A 23,821-nucleotide genomic window follows, 5' to 3' on the forward strand; every position below is an offset into this window, starting at 1 on the left:
CTTGAGAAACAGACTTTTTTAGACCCCCAAAAAATGTTGCAAGTTTAACCATAGGATGACAAGGCAAAACACCTTCATATTTATTCATTAACCAACCAACACCACTCTTGTTGATCACACAACAATTAACATTACTTGTTCATAAAACCATCATCCTATTCCCAAAACCACATCATCATCATCATCATCATCATCATCATCATCATCATCATGAACAGATGATGATGATGAATATGAATTGCCACATGTTTTACCTTATATACAACAACCACCTACACACTATATACCTACAAGTAACTCATTTTTGTACATATGCTTTCTGAACACTCGCATACACTTCACTTCACTTCACCTTCAAAACTCTCATGATGATGGGATTGCACGACCACTGCTGGATACAACTTTCCCACTCCCCACATCGTATGAAGAAAATAATCTCCTCTGTATGTAATGTAAACATGCCATCGTGTTAAATGTGACATAAAAGAAGCAACCCGGATCATAACGTTCAACTATTGGTCGATTATAGAAAAAGAGGATCAACATACTAAACTTTGTACACAACTCGATACCACCTGGCTATTAATCCAAAACAGACTTCAAAATTTATCATAAAAACGGTGGCTGAATCTTCCATGAGACAAGGACTGGAATAAAGAGGATGAAATCTCTGCCAAATACCCTTGGAAACCTTTGTTGTCCCATGAAAATTGCATCCTTTCGACTCAAAAACACCCACAGTTTTATGTTATAATGGTCGACTTCTTCAATCAAAACAAATCTAGGAATCTTGCCACGATGTCACAAATGATTTGCAGCCATGGCTAGTTTGAAACTTGTTATATTCACAAAGAAAAAAGAAAATTTGCAATTTTATGGGTGAAGGAAGATCATCTTCAGTGTTTCATTCGTAAAAATAGGATCAGATAAAGATGGTGAAGGCGATACTGGAAGAGTACTTACATAGTCCTCGAATTGTGGGCTTTTCAAATTAGCACACAGATTTTTCATCAACAAAATCACCTGAACAAAATCAAAAGACAAACGTGAAGATACTTGCACATATATGCTGAAAAAAGCATAAATCTTTACCAACTTGTAATCTTTTTTTTCTTTCTAATACCTACGTAATTATTTATCATATACTAGTTAACAAATTTGTGGTAGTAGCATGGCATGCATATTCTTCAAAAACGCATCCAAGTTGAAATGCAGAGTTGCAAACATAACAAGTACTCGTACCGTCTCAACATCCACTGAATCCATCATCTTCAACTTCTGCAAGTGATTGCTTTCATTCGGATCAAAGATGCCGCCAATGAATCTGTAGACTTTTGGGAAGTCCGGCATCACTGCATTTCATAGAAAAATAAATATGAGTGGTCATAGTTGGAACGACAATAACTCACATCTCTTAACACTACTTGATCTATTGCGAATAGAAAATACCAACAGACATGCTGTAATTGCTCATATATTTTATTGGATAAGTTAAGAACTAACCTCTCCCTGCCACTCTCTGTTTTACTTCTTGTTGATTGTTTGTTTCACCAGTTGGCCATATCCCTGGACCGCTATCAATGCTGCTGCTACAACAATTGTGTGAAATAGCAGCCCCCGATGATCTGACATCATCTACAATGCCCAAAGAGGAAAAAGAAATTGTTGGAAAATCTAATCCAGTGTTTTCTTCCAGGGAACAAGAACCAATGAATGAGAGGGGGCTCAGACCTTTTGTGGGCAAATCTGGTGGGGCTATTGTATTGTACATCCAGGAAGCCAAACCTGCAGTGCTGCATGCGTTTGTAGGCCACAGATATGAATCTGTGTGTTCAATTAAATCAGCAGTCGGCTGCAAAATTCCTTCTACTTTGGGTACACCTGAGACCAGAAAGTGTGTAGAATGTTAGCAAGGTTTCTTTAGATCCCATTTAAAGTTTCCTGAAAGAGACATGAACCGTAAATAATAATCTGACCGTTTTTAGGGGCCTTGTGAGGGTATGGGTGAGCTGCTTTCCTCTTTGGCCGAGGGGGCGGGACATGCTCTTTTGTGCCACTTTTCTGAACCTTCAGAAAGTACTTCTGTGCATGGCTCCGTATCTGCAAAGACAAAATCTTCAATAACACATGTATAGAGATAAAGCTGTAGATGATGAACTACGGATAAAATTATTATAGATGCTACATAGCAGTTATGATGTTATATTAATTGCCCAGAATTTGACCAAGTTAACAAGCCAGCTTCATCAAATGTCCGAAAAGATGGGATCATATACATGACTTCTTTATTTCCGTTGCATAACAAGGATAAATACACAAGAAATAATATTAATTTTGCTAACCTTTGCAAAAATTCAAAATCACCAAGAAATCGATGATGTGGTGGGTCTAACGTAATTTTTCAAGCACATATTTTTATCCATCTCTTACCAAATTCGGTTTATTTGCAAAACTCAGTCACACAATGCAATTTCTGTCTTCTACAAAATTAAGAAGAAACTACTTACCGTGAATAAATACCCATTTCGTAGATTACCTGAATAGCAGTCTTGGACCCAACAAAAGCTTCAATCTTTTTCCAGTCACGATCAAAGCTGGAAATCGTCAAACAACAATAAGAATCAGAATTTCACTATAGTTATGAAAATCTAAGCATATTTATCGTATGCTAACTCAATTTTGATCATCATTTATGTGCATGATCTAGCCTCTTGATGAGGCTACTGGACAGTAACAGCTTAAACTAGTTTCATAATAGAAAGGGGTTCCACTAACAGTAGCTCCTCCATATCGCTTCTCTGAAATTACATACACCAGTTCACAAAATTCTGATCTATCTCACATGCATAAAAACATCCCAATGATTAATATTTTATAATGCCTATCCACTACTAATCAAAACTAGCAAGCTTATGTAGCACCCATCCTACGTAAATTGCAACAATTCCCAATTAGGGAAGAGTTTCTCTTCTTTGGTTCTTGCCATTGGTTTCAAGATCACCATGTTTTCTTTTTCCTGAAATTGACATTGTGTGTATGATCAATGAGTAGTTATTCCTTCACAACTTTGATTTCTCCCATTTGAAAATCATTGCAAACCCATCCAAAAGATCAGGGACTAATCAACAGCAATCACATTCATAGCAGATTCATCATTACACAAGCAGCAAAGAATCAAACTTCCCAACTCCTAACAGTTCATACCTCTATTGCATCCTTGACAAACAGATTCAACAAATAAACTTCAATCAAGAGATAAATATAGCATCACAAATCCTATTTTCAGTTTATCGTTTTCTCTTATCTTTGATTCAACAAGAATTGCATATGTTAAATTAGACAGATAGACAGACATACATACATATATACATACACAGAGAGAGAGGGAGAGAGAGAGACATACAGATGAAGAGCTTCGAGAAACTTATCGTGTTCAATGTCAGTCCAGTTCTGTCTAGACTTGGTAATAGTATACGGCTTCCGAATCTTCTTACTGGGATCATCCAACAAGGAATTCGAAAAATCAACGGTGGCAAGAGAATTATCAGTACTCACCGGCGCCGGCAGCAGAGAATCAAAACCCATCAACAGCTTGTTCTAATCTTGAGCGGGTGGTTTGTTCAGGTAGCAAATTAGGGTTCGGTTAACAGATTCAAAGTAAACTGTTTAAACGTTTATAATAGTGATACAGAGAAAGGGAGAGAAAGAGAGAGAGGGGATAGCTATGGGAAATGGGTGGCCAGACACGTGGCGGAAGTTTAATAAAATAGGTTATATTTGGCAGGCACCACCGCCGTCTTCCAATCAAAAAATACGGTAAATGATTATTTATTGTATTTGTTAAGTTTTTAAAAAACTACGACAAATTTGGTCCCCTTTTTACAGTAAATTACATGATTGGTCCCTGTACTTTACATAAAATCACATGGTAGAGAAGGATGATTTCAATCACAAGGTATGGGTCTATTTCCAACATGAGAAAAGTGAGACCTTTGCGGCTTTCAAAAACAGCAAAATCATGGTATAAAAGGAGTGTGGTTATCTAATATGTGGATTAAGAACTGACAGGGGTGGGGAGTTTAATTTCAAGAAATTTTCAGATTATACTTCACAAGGGATAAAGAGACAGTTAACTACACCATTTAAGTTAACTATTCCTCTCCTAGGGATAGCGCAAGTCCCTTGCCATCCGGTAGAAGGGAAAAAAGAGCTCCAGCTTACCTTCAAGATTACACCAGTGGAGAAGACATCTCAGACGAGGAGGTATAAAACTTTCTTATGTTTATTTCAGCTGACAATCCAACTTGCTATGAAGATGCAATAAAGTCACAACATTGGAGAGATATTAAGAACATGGAGATTGATGCCATAGAAAGGAATAATACCTGGGAACTGGTTCAACCACCAGATGAAGTCAAAATGATAGGTGTGAAGTGGGTATACCAAACAAAGCTAAACGAAGAAGGTGAAGTAGACAAACGCAAGGCTCGACTAGTCGTAAAAGGCTATGCACAAGAAAAAGGTATCGACTATATTGAGGTCTTCGCTCCTATTGCTCGATGGGATATGATTCGGATGGTGATGGCGTTAGCTGCAAGAAACAGCTGTAAGCTTTACAACTGGACGTAAAAAGTGTGTTCTTACACGAAAATCTTGAGGAAGATGTCTATGTCGCTCAACCGGTGGGATACGTGGTCAAGGGTGAAGAACACAAGGTTTATAAAAAGAGAAAAACTTTGTATGATTTGAAGCAGGCTCCACGAGCCTGGTTTAGCAGAATTAAAGGCTACTTCACTAAGGAGGGATTTGAGAAGAGCTACCATGACCACACTTTGTTCATCAAAAAGAAAGAAAACAAGATCCTGATTGTAAGTCTTTACGTAGATGATCTTATCTTTACTAGTAATGATTTTCCTATGATGCAAGCATTTAAAAATTATGTGAAGGAGGAATTCAAAATGATAGACTTGGGTGAAATGAAGTATTTCATGGGGTTTGAGGTTCGTCAAACAGAAAAGGGCATTCACATCAGTCAAAAGAAGTATGCCAGGGAAGTTCTTGAACGTTTCAATTTAGGCGATTGCAATGGGGTCAAAAGTCCTATGGTTACTGGAAGCAAATTTTTCAAAGGAAGATGGAGGGAAGTCATGTGATGAAACTTTGTTTTAAGCAGATGATAGGAAGCTTAATGTACATGATTACCACCAGATCTAACTTAATGTATTGTGTTTGTCTCATAAGTAGATACATGTCAGATCCAAAGGAGGCACACATGTTGGCGGCAAAAAGAATTCTCAGGTACCTTAAAAGGTACCATCAACCTGGGTATATTCTATAAAAGAGGGTGTAAAGCTGAATTATTTGCCTATACTGATAGTGACTAATTAGACCACCCACATGGGGCTTGCAAATGGAATTGCAAATAAACTTTTGTCAGAATACTTGCTGCCATGTAGGAAAACAATTGCAAAATTTGCAATTGACATTGAAAGCCACGTGGCCACCAACCTCCTCTCCAATTTCTTTTTTTTTTCTGATTATTTAAATAAATTAATTTTTATAATATTAATATATTTATTAATTACATTAATTATTCTTATATGAAAATATTCTATGCATGTATATATGTTATTTAAAAAAATATAAATATAATATAACTAAATTAATTTAAACATTAAATTTTATAATTACATAAATTACAATTAACCAATATATAAAATTACATATAATAATATATCACGCATAATTAATAAAAAACACAAATAAAATTACATGTTTATTCGTCTAAAAGTTGACGGATTTTTTTTATCGTACAATTTTCGTTGTTGGTCTGTCATAGTTGACGGATCCATTTCCATCAATCTGATTGTCAATTCTTCTTTTTTTAAGTTGATCTTTCATCTTCTCCCGTTCTTCTTTCTTTCTCTCTCGTTCTTTTATAGCTTCCGTATATTGGTTGAAGAGATTTGGTTGAAGAGATTTGGAGCCAATTTCAAGGAGAAGAAAACAATGATTAATGTAACGTTTTATTTCTATCTATATGTAATATTTTTAATTCTTTAAATGTTGTGTTTTGATATGATTTAATAAATTAATGTTTCAAATTTAAAACAATAAATTATATAATTATTATATTATATTATATCATATATTAATCGTTTTAATTAACATTGAATTAAAATAAAACATGTTATTAATTAAAAAATAATTATAATGTATATATAAATAATTTATAAAATAGTTAATAAATGTTGTAGTGGGGACCACTTTTGAAAGTGTAGGTGAATTGCAGGTGTGTAGATGGTAATTGCAAAAGCTGACGTGACACAGTTGAAAGTGTTGTAGGTGAATTGCAGGTGTGTGGAAGATAATTGCAAAAGCTGATGTGGCACAATTGAAAGTGTAAATGGATTGCAGGGATGTGGATGGTCTAAGAGGGTGATGAGCGGTGTAGCAGTAGCCTGGGCCTCCAAGAAACAACCGATGGCGACCCTCTCGACCATATAAGCAAAGTACATGGTTGCTGCTTTCTATGTAGGTCAGAGTATTTGGATGCAACAGGTTCTTAAACAGATTGATGGTAACATGTCCAAGTGTGTTAAAGTTCTTTGTGATAATTATGGAGATGAAATATGTAATATATAATTCAAAATATATTGAATTATGTATTAAATAATAAACATAAATATTTAAAAAATAATATCTATATATATATATATATATATATATAATGAAACGTGTAAATATATATTATAATAATATTTTATTATTAATTCTATTTAAAAGGTTTTAATGTTTTATTCAAATTAGCTAGTCAGTATGAATTTTTATGAAATGTGACTACTAACTTTTGTGACCAGCGACTTATGAGAATCACAATGAAACTTTCATATTCAAAAATCAATTAAGTTTTATTTATAGGATTGATTCGATATTAAATATATCGTTTTTATTAGTTAAAGTGCTCAAATGGATTTAAAAGTTATACAACGTATATATATTTGGACCCAGCAACTCACGTGGATCATAATGACACTATCAGATTCAAAAAAGGATAAAGTTTTTATTTTAGGGTCATTTAAACTGGACTATAAATATAGGTTTTTTTATGGATTATAGAAATATCAAATTAATACCGAATTTTATATTTATATACGTTGCAAAAATATAGATGATATAAAAGGTCAAAATATGACTACGGAAGGTAAAACAATTGCATTCCTACGGATAGCTAAAATCGAGTAGGTCCCAATATGTGTTTATATTGTACTGAGTTTTAGAAAATTATATTGCCTTAAAATAACTAACATATATCTAAACTCAAATCAGATTACTCCGCTAATTGCTTATCCTGGTCGATATGGTCATATAGGATGGTGTCTAGAAAGGTTGAAACGACTGAGTTGTGGACTTCCAAAAGGTTGCAAATTATATTTGCTCCGAACAGATCCTGGCTCCCCACAATACCGGTCCCGCTATTTCACATTGGTAGTCAGATGGATTAGTAAAAAATGGTGATTTGAATAAAATAAAAACATCTATGGAGGATGTCATCATACAACTTTTTCGATAGGCGAAGGAAAGGTGGAGGTCGAGGTCAAAACCGAGGTAGAAGCCAAGGTACTAAAATAGTAACCACAAGGGTGGTGCCTGATTGGTTTGAGATTGGCTCCAAAGGTCAAAAGTACCAGAAGGTCCCAGGTTCAAATCCAATGAGAAATAAAAATCCCTTTGTGGCCACGGAGATTCAAATGCGGTGACTCCGGGCTCAAACCAATCAGGCACCACCCTTGTGGTTCACTTAGGTACCGTTTACCAAACGCTTACCCGAGTAAACGCTTACCAGGTCACATTACTTTACCGGATGAATATGTCAAGGACTAAGAATCTTACCCGGTAAGAACGAAGTCAATAATCGAGTCTTACCCGGTAAGTGACTCTTACCATGGTTAGTGCTTACCGGGATAAATTGTTGTATACGATGCGTTTTGATGAATAAAATCTTACTCGGTAAGTAAAAAATAGTTTTGAATTTTAGCAGTAAGCGCTTACCGGGTAAGTGTTCAGGTAAGCAGATGCTTATTCTAGTTCAGATTCCGTTTGTATAAATTAAAATTACAAACTACAGTTATATAAAAAAACGACGACCATGTAATAAACGAACCACCACACTGCCTTTGCCTGGATAAAAGAACATTAAAGCCTTACGAGTTAAAAAAACATCCACGTTCAACAACATACATAAAAGAAAAAAATACATTAACTTACAAACTAAAAACCATATTCTTCATCTTCATGCATTGAAAAAAAAAAAGGTTTCACAAGCCTCACGAAAACAGGCTGGTCTCACGTAATCTCAAATATATATGTATATGTATATAGGAGCCTAATCAAATGAGAACTGATTAGTTTGTGGTAACTGTGAGGTCCAATCTCAACCACAAATCAACGGATAAATTAGGAAATTAATAATTATGGTAGTTTGAGTTAAAATTATAATTAGAAGGCATATTAGGTATTTATAAAAAACTCCCCTCACCTCACCTCTCTTCTCTCTCATCTCTCCGACCTCCAATCTCCGGTGAACATTAATCCGGCAGGTATCACAGTATATCACATTGTGTATATTTATTTTTAAAGTTTGAGTTGGTACCACAATGGTATCACAGTATATCACAATGGGTATCACATTGTGTATCTTTGTGATTATTTGGTACCCGCCGGATTAATGTTCACCGGAGGCCGGAGATTGGAGGTCGGAGAGATGAGAGAGGAGAGAAGAGTTTTTTAAAAATACCTAAAATGCCCTCTAATTATAATTTTAACTCAAACTACCATAATTATTAATTTCCTAATTTATCCGTTGATTTATGGTTGAGATTGGATGTCACAGTTACCACAAACTAATCAGTTCTCCCTTGAATGGGCCCCTATATATATATATATATATATATATATGTGTGTGTGTGTGTGTGTGTGTGTGTGTGATCAAACACCACAATCATGCATTCATACCTCAACTGTAAGATCGTAACTCAATCGCATCCTGCAAAAACCGCAATCACCAAGAGAATAAGTTAACAGGAACAACTAAATATCTAAATGATACCACAACTAACCTTGCTTCTGAAAACAACAAGAAACTGTGCTTCTGAAAAACACACACCCCCTCCAGCTCTTTGCCTGGAACATGAAATGCAGGTCGACCTCGTGTATGCAAAGAAATAACACAATCATCTTTTAAAAGCTCAAGGGATTTTATCGAGGCCAACGGGTGTTCTTCAAATTTCATGAATTTTATCGAGGCCAACGGGTGTTCCCCAAAATTTATATGTGTAAAGGACACATGTAGTTTTGAGCAGTAAACTAAAAGACCATGTGTTATTTTATATCAAATGGTAGTATAAGAGTTGCATTCACTTTTGGCTGCCTGTGTCGATGATAAACCAAACAGAGAATTGCCGTCCCTTCCATATAGGTGACGATTATCTACGTCCATTATTCTATATAATAATAAGTTCCTTCTTTTCATTAAATTATATATTTTCAAGAAAAAGGGAGAAACAATATGCAAGTCCTCAATTCCAATTCCTCCTCTTTTCTCAGGAGAATGGACACTCTCAATGATTTACTTGCTTTTTGTGACCTCATCTCACTCCACTGTGATCTAATAGATGATATAGTTCAAATTCCTAATGCTGATTGCTTTCAACATATACGGGGTTGTTTCTTTACCTCTTAATAGTTTCATTAAGAGGCAACCTATGAATCGTTAAGAGGTGAATCTTGTTTGGCAAAAAAAAGTTCTGTCTCTTAATGGTTCTAAAATCATCTTAATGATTTTGTATCCTAGGCCTCCCTTAACCATTCAGCACCCTAATTCCATTGTAAACAATTATTGAACAATCTATTTCATTTTGTACTATATCATGAGAGCCTCTTAATCATTATGACCATTTAATCATTCTGCACCAAACCATTTACTTGTTTTTTTGTCTCTTGTGTTAATAGATTTGATATCATGGGAAAAATGTTACAAGGTATGAAGAGACAAAAACAAATAACATTTTCAACATATAGAGTGTGGTACGCTTGTAACATTTTCTTAATGATATCAAATCTAATAACAAAGGAGACAAAAACAAGTACCACGCTCTATATGTTGAAAGCAATCAGCATTAAGAATTTGAACAGTATCATCTGTTAGATCAGAGTGGAGTGAGATGAGGTCACAAAAAGCAAGTAGATCATTGAGAGTGTCCATGAGGAGGAATTGGAACTAAGGACCTGCATATTATTTCTCCTTTTTTCTTGAAAATATATAATTCAATGAAAAGAAGAAACTTCTTACGATATGGAATCATGGATGTATATAATCGTCACCTAGATAGAAGGGAAGACAATTCCCTGTTTGGTTTATCATCGACACAGGCAGCCAAAAATGAAGGCAACTCCTATACTACCATTTGGTAAAAAATAACACATGGTCTTCAAGTTAACTGCTCAAAACTACATGTGTCCTTTACATATAAATTTTGAGGTAAAATTTAGTATGGTCGACTCTCGAAACATAAAACTGGACAGATTACTTCCCTGGATGAATGGAGTAACTAATAGATAATCTTTGAATTATAATAGAATGTTTGAAGTCCACCAGACTGTAATGCCTAAGCACAAGAAATCTTGATTCTAATTCAACTAAACTGTTTAGCTTTGAACTTATAAAATCCAATAGTTAAGAAGATTCAAGACAGCCAAAGTTGCCAACTTTGAAGCACTAAACCTTGAACCGTTACAGAATTCGATCTCCCCACTCTCTAGACCAAAGAAACTAGAACTATACCTCGCAATTGCTTAGAATTCGGTTCTCACATAATGGACAAGATTACAAAAAAGAAATCATTGATCATTCTTTCCATAAATAAAGCAATCCTCAATCATCTATATGGACTATAAAGAATATGTTCTGATCCACAAATTCACAGGCAAAAAGTTAGTCAATTAGTTACCATTCCTCTGTAATCTAGTTTTATCGAGCATTTATATTTAAAGGAAAGAAAAATTACGAGAACAAAATGTCCTGCTAAGGACTTGACCTTCCGCACTTTAAGTTATAGGGAACATCTAATATGCACAAACCAGATGGTCTCCATTTAATCTACAAAATGATATACAAAATAGCATGAGCAATCGCTTCCGAGTTGCAATCTCTTCTCCATTTCCCATCACAAGGAACTTTCCGGAACCAAATCAGCCACAATTCCCCCATAGAGGAAGTATCAAAATAGTGTTGTCAGGCAGTATTTCTATCAGCTCAGTTAAATCAGTCTACCTAATTATACCAATCATGCAATCACAAAATTCACTTAAGTAACCAACTAAATGTCTAAATTTACCAAATCAGAGAGCTTTCCACACAAACAACACGTCAATAACTACAGCCAACAAGTATGAACATAAGAATTGGAAGCTAATGCAGTAAGGATACACCTCACTACCATGAATTGCATTTGATAAATGACAGAATTTTTTAGCAGTAAATACAAATATAAGGATGAAGTTACAAAATGTTTCAAATTTAAAAGCAGAAGCTGACCTGCCAATTACCCCTAACGGCATCTCCGCATTCCATGACATAGAGGCTGCACGGAGCCGAGCCATCCAGAAGCAGAAAGAGTATGACGTGAGAGCAGGTGCATGTGCCGTACAAGTCCAAGAAACAACGTCATCACGGTATCAGCAATCTCCTCAGCTCGCAACACGTGCATATGGACAAACCGACAGATCCCTAGGTCGGCGACAAGTGCAGAATCGACTGAACGACCGGATGAGCCGAGGCAGAGACGAACCGCCACAGGCGGTTCCGCCACTAGTCGACAGGGGAAGGCCAGAGAGTAAGGATCTAAAACGCAAGATATATACAGACCTGACTTCTAACCCAAAAAAATAGAACGGCTGTTCCGTGAAGAACACGGCTTACCCAAAAGCAAGACAAACCAAACTAGCTCGGTGTACCTCACCCAGAGGTAGGGTCTAGGAGGTAAGATGTATGCAGACTTGGCTTCTACCTCAAAGGATAATGTATCTGTTTTCATGAAGACCACATCTTGTAATAAACCCAAAAACAAAACAAACAAAACGAGCTTAGTATATAGCCAGCCGGAACTACTAGGGTCTAAAATGTACGCAGACTTGGCCCCTGTCCCAAAGAACAGAGCCGCCCACTAATGAAGAACTCAAAAGCATCAAACATTCCAAGAACCCAAACACCCAAAAGATGTACAAGTGCATTATTACTTGAGATTCCATGAAAGAACTTATTACAAGAAATAAGAAGCATTGCCAAACAAAGGCTATGCTGCCACAGGGAGGGAGATTACATGAAACATACAGATAAAAAACCAAACCTCAGAATGACTTTAAGCCGTGAAACCAAAACCTATCTACAAAAACAACTTTCAGACCAAACCCATCCATCGTGCTATCACTTCCATTCCCTTTATGTAACAACTCCGATTGATGCTACTGGCATGATGGGTGGTTTTGCCCTATAAGAACTGGATATTTGTATCCACAGTATGTTACTTTGCCATTTTTGAAGATGTAGAAAGTGAGAAACGGTAGGCTCAAAAGAATCTCCTCCTGAAATTGCGGGTGGTTGCTTGATACGAGCGCATCAGCAGTCCAACACCAATGCCAATACCAAGACACATCCCGAGCCCCAGGCCAACACCAACTCTTACACCAGCATTGAACCATGTAAGTTGACCATCCTCATCATAATACATCTCCTCTGAATAGTAGCTTGGTCCAACTTTACCTTCGTACTCATCGGCTTCTTCCCCTGCATTCTGGAAAAATTAAGAATATAATGTCAACAAATCCAGGATATGTACAATTGTCACTGCATGAGGTACCACTTCATACTGGGAACTAGTTCAAGAAACATGTATTGTACATAGCCATACTGGACCGAAAGCTAGCATCTTCACACTCAAAAAAATGGGAACAAGATTGCAGTCTCTATGTTCCAGAAACAGGCTGTCAAAAGATCCACAGGCTCTACTAATACCCTCTTTTAAGTGAGAGCTGGAAATGAGATATAAATTGTACCAGAAAGTAAAATATGAAAAAAGTAAACTTGCATTCAAAATTGCTGAAAAGTCAAGTACATGGAGTTGAAAGGCATTGACAGAAATAGAAAGATACATATAAACTAATATTTGCAGAGAGTTGAAAGGAGTTAGCATGGTCCTTCATTTGCTAGTGTTATCCTAACACTGTGATAAGCAAAGGATGAGTAGGAGCACTGGAGTTGATTCTCCTGTTATAACCTGAAACTAAATGACCAGTAATGGAACTTGCTAGTGACAGGAACATTGATGGTGAAAACCTAGACAAGCAACAGTTGGCACTTTTCAAGCTACACCTACAGATACTAGCTGTCAGCAAGATGATTGTTCTTTCAGGGTGCGTTTGGTACAGAACAGGGCAGAACAAAAACTTGTTGTCTCATGTTTGGCGCAACAAAAGAGATTCTATCAACCCAAACTAGTAAACTGAGACATCCACCATGAATACTATATCTCAACATTCTGCATTCTCCACATTAAAGAATCTGACAAAGAGACGGCAAGTATCATTCCACAAATTTTCAGCTTGTAAAACACTTTTCTCATAGGACAATTGTTATATGCACGGTTGGGGTCTCGATGCCAAAAATTTGTACAAATTGTAACAACCATTCTACTCCACTATAAATTTTGATAACCACCACAAGGTACTTATGTCTTTTAGCAAAACAAGGGCAGATGTAGAAAATAAGATGTTTGTGCATGTCATCATCATCCTCCTAATTCAAAATATACATATATCCTCTTATGTTATCGTAATTAATCACATTTTCTCTAAGTAAGCACTATTCAAGGCAATGTTACAGCTTTAAAACACAACTTCAAGGATAGCATAAAATTCATGTTCTCAACTTCAGAAGGCAGTGCCACAAAGCAATTTCCCAGAAGACATTCACACATAAATCACTAGTGCCTGTTCATATACCTAATTTGTCCATTTGGGAGGGCCCGTTTCCATTTCTCATCAAGCAAATGGGTTCCATAGTCATATACTAATATATACGTTCTTATTCACACCATTTAGATGAGACCATAGAATGAAAAAGTTAAATGCTATTAGGGGCCTGATTGGTAATGTGAATATCCTTTTAAGCATTGGCCTAGCTAACTAAATATTCCATAACTAAGCTTCGCTCAAGGAACTATTTAGCTCTAATAGACAACCATTTTGCAAAAACTAAACAATCACTCAACTTGAGAGGGCAGTACCTAATGACGGCAATTTCGCAAAAGACCTTCAAACATAAATTCACTGAGATTCCATTTGTTTATAATCCTTCCTTCCCAAAATAAGTAGATCCTTCCTGGGTTGGCCCAAAATAATTACAACATTCTCTATAAGCCTTAGGGTAATGTTTCGGTCAAAATTTACGTTTTTACAGTAATTGCTATATGTAACAACGATTATGGTCCATAAGACTGCTTTTTGTCATCATTGTCAAACTGTAAATCAAGTGTTGCATTTATATTTGGGATGAAAGAAGTATAGTTTTCTTCTCCATTTATCAAAAAGCGAGATCTGCACATCCCGCACATTTATATAAGATACCGAAAATGAAAATGTTAAATGGTCAAAACTAATAAAGCCTACAAGGGGATAGTCACCTCTAACATGATTTCTAGATGTAAACTCGATTCAAACATCAGTGGAAAGTTTCTCCATAATAACTGCCATGAGAATTTCATTTGTTTGTGTACATAATACATTTCATGTATTTGTGGTTCATATCTCAACCTTAAATAGTTGGCACCCATAGCGTCCTAGTGTCATCCAACACATTCTCTAGTTGTATCTTCAATAGAAATACCAGTAGAAAGTTTCTTTTTTTCCAAATGACTGGTCATTGCAATCTCCAAAAGCCATAAAATGTGGCAGAAACTACCATATACGATATGTCATATGGTAAGTTAGTAATAACCATAAGGAGAATACAAGTTGAGAAAGAAAACTTATGATGGACAATGAATTCCTCAATGAGGGCATGGTGGTTGAGAAGAAACAGTTAGTTACCGGCAATTTCCGCTGCCGAACAACTCCATTGTCCCTCATTGGTTCCTTATCGACTTCTTCATCCTCTGGGATAGCATCGAGCATTCCATGCCGTGAACCTCGTCTCCTTGGACTAACTTGAATAGTTTTAGTCAAAATCACCGGCACCGAGGAGCAACACCCTGCAATGTAAACTTCGATCGACGGCGAAGAAGTCCCAAACTTTGACAAATTTGCAGCGTAGAAATCCATACTCCAACCCGTTTTTGATCCGTTGTTATTGTGATTATGATTGTTGCCGTTATCTAAACTCCCATTGCTCCAAGTTGGTTCAATCCTCTCCAAAGACCCACACAAGATCATCTCCCTGTCCTCTCCTTCGTTTTCAATTACCTCAAATTCAAACGCCCCAGTGACCCTAATATTATCCGTGCTAACATATGTCACTTCCGACGACTCTTTGTCCACACGGTCCCTTCGTAACGTCACTAAAGCAGTGTTAGCTGACGGAACCCTAAATCCATTAATCTCGAGTGATACGCCGATTTCACGGCGTAGGTTCCGCAGCGTTAAATGTTCCGGCACGGTGTTCACGGCGCACGGCGTGATTCGAACGTAAAACAACCGAATTTCGAGCCAACCTGACGTCGGTTGATGATGAATATTACCCGAACCATTCATTAGCCTGTAATTGAACGGTTTGTATTCTGCTACCGTCTCCTCTCGATCCATTGAATCCAAGTTCTCAACGAAATGGCGATTCAAACAAAAAAATCCATACAACCTCCGAAAACTCAAAATTTTCCGGCTTCCGGAACAAGAAATTGAGGATTTCGAAGAGGTTTCTGAAAATCGGGTGAGAAGAAAACCAGAAATTAGGGCAATTTGAGGGACGATCGAATTGGGATTTTGAAATGGCGAATGGGAAACATATGAGATTTTTTGGGCTTAAGGAACTGTCGGATGTACACGCGCCACTCCACGCGGCGGAGATATCTAAGACACGTGTGTGAGGTTGCCATCAAGATGTACAGGTCAACAAAGTTAATATATTTACATATATGTCCCTAAACTATGGAAATTTTATATTTGTACTCTCTAAATTTACTTTATGACACTTTGACCCTTTTGATTTGGGCTCCATCATTCTAGGGTGCAAGCCTAGGCATGGGAATGGGCCCGATCTGTCGAAAAATCCAGTCCACCCACCTCGGGCGGGGACGGGGGTTCTTCGCTAAATCAGGAATGGGAACGGAAATACGGATCTCTGTTTGTCTCAAATCGGGGATAGGGACGAGTATGGAAACTCCACTCCCCGCCCCGCCCCGTACCCGTTATATATATTAATTAATAAATTATATATATATATATATATATATATATATATATTGGAAGGATATAATATATTTTATATACAGCAAATACAACAAATAAACTCACACACCATCTTCACAATTGGTGATGTTTGAACCTCTGACCTCCTAAGAAGCAAGAGGCTCAAATACTGCTAGGCTAAAGGCCCTTTGATTATATGTATATTATTTATTTCAACTAAATCGGTAATTCATAATTTCCTAACTAGGTTTATAATCTAAAGTTATTATTTTTTGGATGTTAATATGTAATATTTTAGATGTCAAGTCAAAATACAATTACTCGATAAGTTTTGTACCTTAATCGATATGATTTTATATTACTCAATATCTTTTGTTACGTGTGACTTTAAGTTTTTTTGGATTAAATTGAATTCTTTTTTTATTATAGGTTATTAATTCTTATATGGTATTGTGGTTTTTTTGTATTAAATTAAATTTATTTTAGTTTTAGATTTATTGAAAATATTTGAGATTTAAACATGTATGGTCTCTCACATATTTAATTTAAAATAACTTACATAAACGGAAAAAAAAATATTTGTTTCCTCGTTGGGGATAGAGATGTGATTATATTCTTTGGTAGGGACGGGGACAAGGATTGAGGTCTCCACCCCATTCCCATGCATATGCAAGACTAGATGGTCGGAACCAAGGGCATGAAGACCGAAGTCTTGCGTGCAAATAGCCAAGTACTCGGATACAGAACTCAACTCCCAGATACAAAGCCTCTGCATGGCACATGCAGAGCCTATGCTTCTCCTACTTAGCCCATAAGTGTGAAGGTTCCGAAGATTATCTTAAAAGCGTTTCAAGGTTCAATTGAACAACCCAAAGCAAAGCCATCCAGAATTCAGACCAACCAAAGACCCTCTAGACTACCAGAGTCTCTGAACACTAGGATGGAGGATTCACTAAAAGAGCAACCAGAGCCTCTGGTCCTAAAGACTAGAGCCTCTAGTTCTAAAGACCAGAGCCTCTGGTCCACAATCATTCAGGACCAGAGCTCCTCTGGTTGAACTATACTCTGAAATACATTTATCAGATTTCTGAAAAAGAAAACCTCAAAGTTTTGTAAGTCTGAAGAGACATTTTTCAGATTTCTGGAAAAGAAGACTTCAGAGTTTTACAAGTCTAAAAAGACATTCTTCAGATCTCTGAAAAAGAAGACTTCAGAGTTTTACAAGTCTGAAGACCCGACGAGCACTAAATATCAAATCTGAAGACGAAGTCGGAGGACCTTGAGTTCAGAGTTATTCAAACTCTAAATTAGAGAATGAAACTGCTAACTCTAACGTATGAAACCCTTCAATTTCTTAAATTTTTTGCTACAAGTCCTCTATAGAACATAATAAAAACACATAATATACCTTATTAAACACATAAAACACATTAGAACATATTTAGAGACAATTGCCAAGCATATTAAAAAAGATCTGATATAATAATATGTTCTAAGAGATCAATCATCATTACCTAAACTATTGAATTTTAACTTAATTTATACTTATATATCATCCACCTTTTCATATTACTTATATTCTTCATTAGCAAATTGGCTTAAATGAAAATTCTGAAAGTTGATGTATTGCCAATTGTTTAACCAATCAGATTAAAATTGTTAATTTGTTATTTATCTGTTGAGAAACAACATCAAACCAAACCAAACAATTTTGAGCTCGATAAGGTTTAGTTTGATTTTGATTCGGTCCAGTGATTCGAATAAGATGCACAAAGCCCCTGCTTTCTCGGGCCTAGGTCGGGCTTTTCAAACCCATTTATGTAAGAAGAAAAAAAGGTTCGCGTTTTTTTAGACAGCCCAGACTAAGCTTTAGGGTTGAAATTTTTTCTGATCTAGCATTTTTAGGCCGGGTTCTTTTGAGCTTTTCGGGTTTAACCAGGATTTTCAAAGACTTCTCGGGCGAAGCCTAGATCTCGGCATGCCCCCAAAATTTCAACTTGATCGGGTTTTAACCCCTGCCCAGTCCGAGCTTCGGGTTCACTAGATCTGGGCTTTCGAGTGGGGCCTAGGATTTTTGGTGTAATTTGAGGTTTGAACATGTGTAATTATGCAGTTATGATCATAACCACATGTATATGACTCCTACATTGTAGTCTTTCGAATCCCTAATTTATTGCTACCAACAAAAACGTCAAGAAAATGATATATCTCAAGAAATCAAAATTTCAACCATTTTTCAAATTCCTGTGAATTGTTTGAATCAAAAACATAAGATTCAATTGTAGGCTTGCAAAAATTGAGGGTGATAGAGAAAATGCAGAGGAAAGAAATGAATCATCCTCTGCAGATTCCACATCTCCCAGGCATCTCGTTGTGGTACAATTGGAGAATGACGAAAAGGAGACGACCGAGGGACCGGCCACCGCCGATCACGAGACAAAGCTTCATCATGCGCCCACCACGTTGATGGTGGAAGATGAGGGAGGAGATTACTCCGCTATTAATAGCTTCCATGATGCGAAAGTTATATATCAGTTGGAGTCGCGAAAGTTATGGGCCATTGCGACTCCAATAGCGTTTAACATGCTTTGTAATTATGGGACGAACTCCTTCACCAACATCTTCGTTGGGCATATCGGAGATATGGAGCTTTCAGCTGTCGCGGTTTCTTTATCTGTCATCGCTAATTTCTCATTTGGATTTTTGGTTAGTATATAAATCTCAAATATCAATGCACTATAATAAAAACGGTTTTATAAAATGTCAAATATGTTTAATTGTCCTAACAGACTGATTTATAGGACTTAAACTTAACACAAAATAACTCCCTATGTATATGTTTACAATAAGTTGATAAGACGTTTCTTTGTCTAACAAGTTTTTTAGAACAATTTTGAAATAAAATATCCTATTAATTCTTTTATATAACATGTATTATTTGAAAATTTGTCTAATAAAAAGGTCATTTTGTATGACAATTTTCATGTGTCGAAAATATGACAATTTATTTCAAAAGTATCACAAAAAATTTGTTACGATGTTTAAAACCGTCATATCAACTTATTATCGTATTTTTTTTATTAACCTGGATATCCAACCCGCTATGCGAGCCGACTAATCCCAAGACGATCACCTGCTTTGCAGATAGTCCGGAGTCACCACATTTGAACCTTCGTGACCACATGTTATAGTATTTTTATGTATGAAAGAGAGTGAAATGCATGTAAATTAGTGTGAGAACCTAAAAAATATATTGTTACTCAAATCATACTCCGTACGTAAATAAATATATATATATATATATATATATATATATATTATTTTAGTAATATTCTTTTTACTTTATAAACAAAGGTTGTTTATCAAACGTTTATTGGGTTAGTATTTACCGACAAGAGAAGTTGCCCTCACTTACTTTATCGTGTAACATTCTCGGCCACCAACATGAATTATTCGTAAACATTTTAAACCGTGTAAGAATATTTTTCCTCACTTACTGGGTAAGACTCTCAGTCTTTGTTACACATCTTAAAAAATAAGATTTTGTCTTTTCCATGCTCAATCGGTAAAGTAAGTGATACGACTAAGGGGCCGTTTACTAAATACTTACCCGGTAAGCGCTTACCGGTAAATTTAACACTATCATTTACTTACCGGACAAGACTTTAGTCCACCAAAACGGTATCGTATGCAACAATTGACCCAGTAAGCGCTTACCATGGTAAGAGTCGTCGCCCGGGTAAGACCCTTCATCCTTGTCTCGTTCTTACCAGATAATATTTTTGATCCTTACCATATTCATCCGATAAGATAAAATGACTTGATGTTCACTTACCAAGTAAGTCTGATAAACGACCCTAAGCGGTTATCCGATAAATGGGTCCCTAGATCATATGTTAATAATGATGGAAATGAATAGACATTCGTGTTCATCGTACACAGCTTGGCATGGGCAGTGCACTTGAAACATTATGTGGGCAAGCATTTGGAGCAGGCCAAATCGAAATGCTTGGAGTTTACATGCAGAGATCATGGATAATCCTGACACTTGCTTCTTTCTGCATACTCCCACTCTACATTTGGGCAACACCTTTACTTAAACTCTTGGGTCAACGAGACGACATCGCAGATCTCGCCGGAAAATTCTCCATCCAAATCCTCCCTCAGATGTTCTCCCTCGCCCTAAATTTTCCGACGCAGAAATTCCTTCAAGCTCAGAGCAAGGTCAACATCCTAGCCTGGATGGGATTTTGTACGTTGATTATACATATAGGTTTGTTGTATGTGTTCATGGAGGTTTTCCGGCTGGGAACGGTGGGTGCAGCGGCGAGTTATAATTTGTCGGCGTGGGGGATTGCGGTGGCGCAGGTGGTTTATGTGTTGGGATGGTGTAAACAAGGGTGGAGGGGGTTTTCGTGGTTGGCTTTGAAGGATTTGTGGGCGTTTGTGAAGCTTTCGGTGGCGTCGGCGGTGATGATTTGCTTGGAGATTTGGTATTTCATGAACATTATTGTTCTTACCGGAAACCTTGAAGATCCTGTTATTGCAGTTGGATCCTTATCAATCTGGTCAGCTTTTCATTCTATCCATCACGTTTTTTTTTTCTTTTACCAAATGCTTACCGGGTAAGTGCTTAACAAATCACATTACCTTACTCGATGTATATGGCAAAGACCAAAAATCTTACCCGGTAAGAGCGACCTGATAAGTGAGGGCGACGGCTCTTACCACGGGTAGCACTTACCGGATAAATTGTTACATAAGATGTCGTTTTGGTAGACTAAAATCTTATCCGATAAGGGTCGTTTACCAAACGCTTATATGAGTAAGTGATTACCAACAACATTCAATTAGGGGCCGTTTACTAAACGCTTACCCAGTAGAAATTTTCCTCATCGGATGAACATGGGAAGGGCCAAAAATCTTACCCGGTAAAAGCAATGATATGAATTGAGAGTTTTACCCGGTAAGTGAGGGTGACGACTCTTACCCGGGTAAGCGCTTACCAGGTAAATTGTTGTATATGATACGTTTTGATGTACTACAATCTTACCAAATAAAATAAATTATAGTGTCGACTCCTAACGTTAAGCACTTACCGGATAAGCATTTAGATAAACGAACCCTTAAATCATAAATCCAAATTTCATTCGATTACTCTTTTGTTTCTTTCTAATTTTTGTTTCTTTGTAACTTCAGCATGAACATAAATGGATGGGAAGGCATGTTGTTTATAGGAGTCAATGTAGCACTAAGGTACAATCTAAAATTCATAAATATTTGTCGTCCTAGATTTTCGTAAATTGTTCATCAATCATATTAATACACATAATCAGAAACATGATATGAACATGAATGATAGTTGCTTAGTTTAACCAAAATGTATGTTTTGGTGGTCAAAACATACAGTGTTCGGGTCTCGAACGAGTTAGGGTCTGGACATCCGAGGGCGGCCAAGTATGCAGTTATGGTAACTGTGACGGAATCCCTTGTAATGGGAATCATTTCTATGTGCATCGTTATGATGACCAAGAACCATTTTGCTGCCATTTTTACGAACTCAAAAGAGATGCAAACCGCAGTCTCCCATTTGGCTTACCTTCTAAGTATTACCTTGGTTCTCAACAGTGTTCAACCGGTCATTTCAGGTATCATTTAGAATAATATTCATGTATGACATAACAATATTATATTATATATTATAGGAAGATTCAATGGGTTTGAGAATGTGTGAATGAATAATTCATATGTGAATCATCCATTTGAATATATGTGAACCCATGTTTATTTACCTATTCTTTTTAACAATCATTCACAGATGGAGAATTGAAGATGCATTTGTGAATCCTCGTTCTTTTTACCATGATTCACATATGAATCATTTATTCACACGATTCGGTTTTTTTATCTATTCCATTTGAACCTATATATATATATATATATATGTATATCAAACGAGAATCCTATATATATATATATATATATATATAATCATGAATTTTAAAAAATTATGTCGCTCACCATATTATATTTATAAAAAACTTCCTTCTCGCTTCATAGATTTTTCAGCTTAGCTATTTGTAAATATATATTCGACACACAAGAAGATGCATATACATTTTCAAGTACGTCTACATACATATAATTAACAAGCTCCCATATAAATATAAAAGGTGTCCCGATTTGTCTCTAGCCATATCAGTTTGTACCTAGATACAATACTTTAACTCATATATATATATATATCAGTGTTTTTGATTGTTGATTTCGTTAAATAATTGTAGGTGTTGCCGTTGGGGGAGGATGGCAAGGACTTGTCGCTTACATAAATCTCTTTTGTTATTACATTGTAGGGCTTCCTCTCGGGTTTTTTCTAGGTTATAAAACACATTTAGGAGTGGAGGTAATATATATATATATATATCATCACATATCAATCAATATTCATTTAATTTTTCTATAAGATTTGAAAAATGACTGTTAATTTATGTATTAGCAGCCAGCGAGTTCCTCATATAGTTGATTATATGATATGGGGTGTTTTGTAGGGAATTTGGATTGGCATGATTTGTGGGACTACTTTGCAAACATTCATCCTTGTGGTAATTGTGTGGAAAACCGATTGGACAGATGAGGCACATTTCTCTTTCTTTTTTGTTGCATACGTTGAATATACTTACCAATTGCATGTTGTAGATATCCAAAAGCACATCAACGCGATAAAATCACATTTGATTCGATCTTTTTTATATTTTTATATTTGGTTGTTGTTCTCGTATGAACCTGACTCTCTTTATATATATATATATATATATATATATATATATATAGGGTCTCATTCAAGGGAGAACTGATTTGTTTGTGGTAACTGTGAGACTCATTCTCAACCACAAATCAACGGATAAATTAGGAAATTAATAATTATGATAGTTTGAGTTAAAATTATAATTAGAGGGCATTTTAGGTATTTTAAAAAAACTCCTCTCTCTCCTCTCATATCTCCGACCTCCAATCTCCGGCCTCCGGTGAACATTAATCCGGCAGCCGACATATACCAAGTAATCACAAAGATACACAATGTGATATACTGTGATACCATTGTGATACCAACTATGATATCATTGTGATATACTCTGATACTATTGTGATACCAACTATGATACCAACTCAAACCTTAAAAATAAAGATACACAATGTGATATCCATTGTAATACACAATATGATACTCATTGTGATATACAATGATACCGATTTCACCGGAGCCTGGAGATTGGATGTCGGAGAGATGAGAGAGGAGAGAGGAGAGAGGAGAGAGGAGAGAGGAGTTTTTTAAAAATACCTAATATGCCCTCTAATTATAATT

The 23,821-nt window shown here is 36.2% G+C and overlaps 3 protein-coding genes across 4 annotated transcripts in view; 1 reads left to right on the top strand and 2 right to left on the bottom strand.

The window, feature by feature from the left end:
* Positions 1-56: 56 nt before the first annotated feature.
* Positions 57-3,715, bottom strand: LOC112522437 (protein REVEILLE 6). Of its 2 annotated transcripts, XM_025131541.1 has the most exons (8): positions 3,404-3,715; positions 2,537-2,594; positions 1,977-2,100; positions 1,732-1,881; positions 1,504-1,635; positions 1,243-1,352; positions 964-1,023; positions 57-441 (listed from the first exon to the last, which is right to left on the bottom strand). In XM_025131541.1, exons 1-8 carry the CDS (start codon positions 3,583-3,585, stop codon positions 364-366), a joined length of 894 nt encoding a protein of 297 aa, XP_024987309.1. In that variant the 5' UTR covers positions 3,586-3,715; the 3' UTR covers positions 57-363. The 2 variants fall into 2 exon arrangements, with proteins under 2 accessions (XP_024987309.1, XP_024987308.1); XM_025131540.1 differs by having other exon boundaries at positions 353-1,023.
* An 8,594-nt stretch (positions 3,716-12,309) lies between these two features.
* On the bottom strand, positions 12,310-16,007 carry LOC112523627 (uncharacterized protein At1g01500). Its single transcript, XM_025133297.1, has 2 exons — positions 15,145-16,007; positions 12,310-12,851 (listed from the first exon to the last, which is right to left on the bottom strand). Exons 1-2 carry the CDS (start codon positions 15,853-15,855, stop codon positions 12,627-12,629), a joined length of 936 nt encoding a protein of 311 aa, XP_024989065.1. The 5' UTR covers positions 15,856-16,007; the 3' UTR covers positions 12,310-12,626.
* Positions 16,008-18,223: 2,216 nt separating this feature from the next.
* The window catches only part of LOC112522860 (protein DETOXIFICATION 34), a 6,363-nt gene continuing 765 nt past the window's right edge, over positions 18,224-23,821 (top strand). Inside the window, exons 1-7 of the mRNA XM_025132177.1 lie at positions 18,224-18,294; positions 18,744-19,164; positions 20,401-21,026; positions 21,658-21,714; positions 21,868-22,106; positions 22,743-22,861; positions 23,007-23,093. Of these exons, the coding sequence (XP_024987945.1) occupies positions 18,224-18,294; positions 18,744-19,164; positions 20,401-21,026; positions 21,658-21,714; positions 21,868-22,106; positions 22,743-22,861; positions 23,007-23,093 (1,620 nt within the window). The remainder of the gene's footprint in view (positions 18,295-18,743; positions 19,165-20,400; positions 21,027-21,657; positions 21,715-21,867; positions 22,107-22,742; positions 22,862-23,006; positions 23,094-23,821) is intronic.

This window comes from Cynara cardunculus (assembly GCF_001531365.2).
Source record: "Cynara cardunculus var. scolymus isolate 2C chromosome LG 12, CcrdV1, whole genome shotgun sequence".
Lineage (NCBI taxonomy): Eukaryota > Viridiplantae > Streptophyta > Magnoliopsida > Asterales > Asteraceae > Cynara > Cynara cardunculus.

Coding starts and splice junctions, on each gene's coding strand:
- LOC112522437 (XM_025131540.1), bottom strand. CDS start 3,585: ATGGGTTTTGATTCTCTGCTGCCGGCGCCGGTGAGTACTGATAATTCT. Junction 2,101..2,536: donor GGTCCAAGACTGCTATTCAG/GTAATCTACGAA, acceptor TTGTCTTTGCAG/ATACGGAGCCATGCACAGAA. Junction 1,024..1,242: donor ATTCAGTGGATGTTGAGACG/GTACGAGTACTT, acceptor GATTTTGTTCAG/GTGATTTTGTTGATGAAAAA.
- LOC112523627 (XM_025133297.1), bottom strand. CDS start 15,855: ATGGATCGAGAGGAGACGGTAGCAGAATACAAACCGTTCAATTACAGG. Junction 12,852..15,144: donor TTCGGCAGCGGAAATTGCCG/GTAACTAACTGT, acceptor TAATTTTTCCAG/AATGCAGGGGAAGAAGCCGA.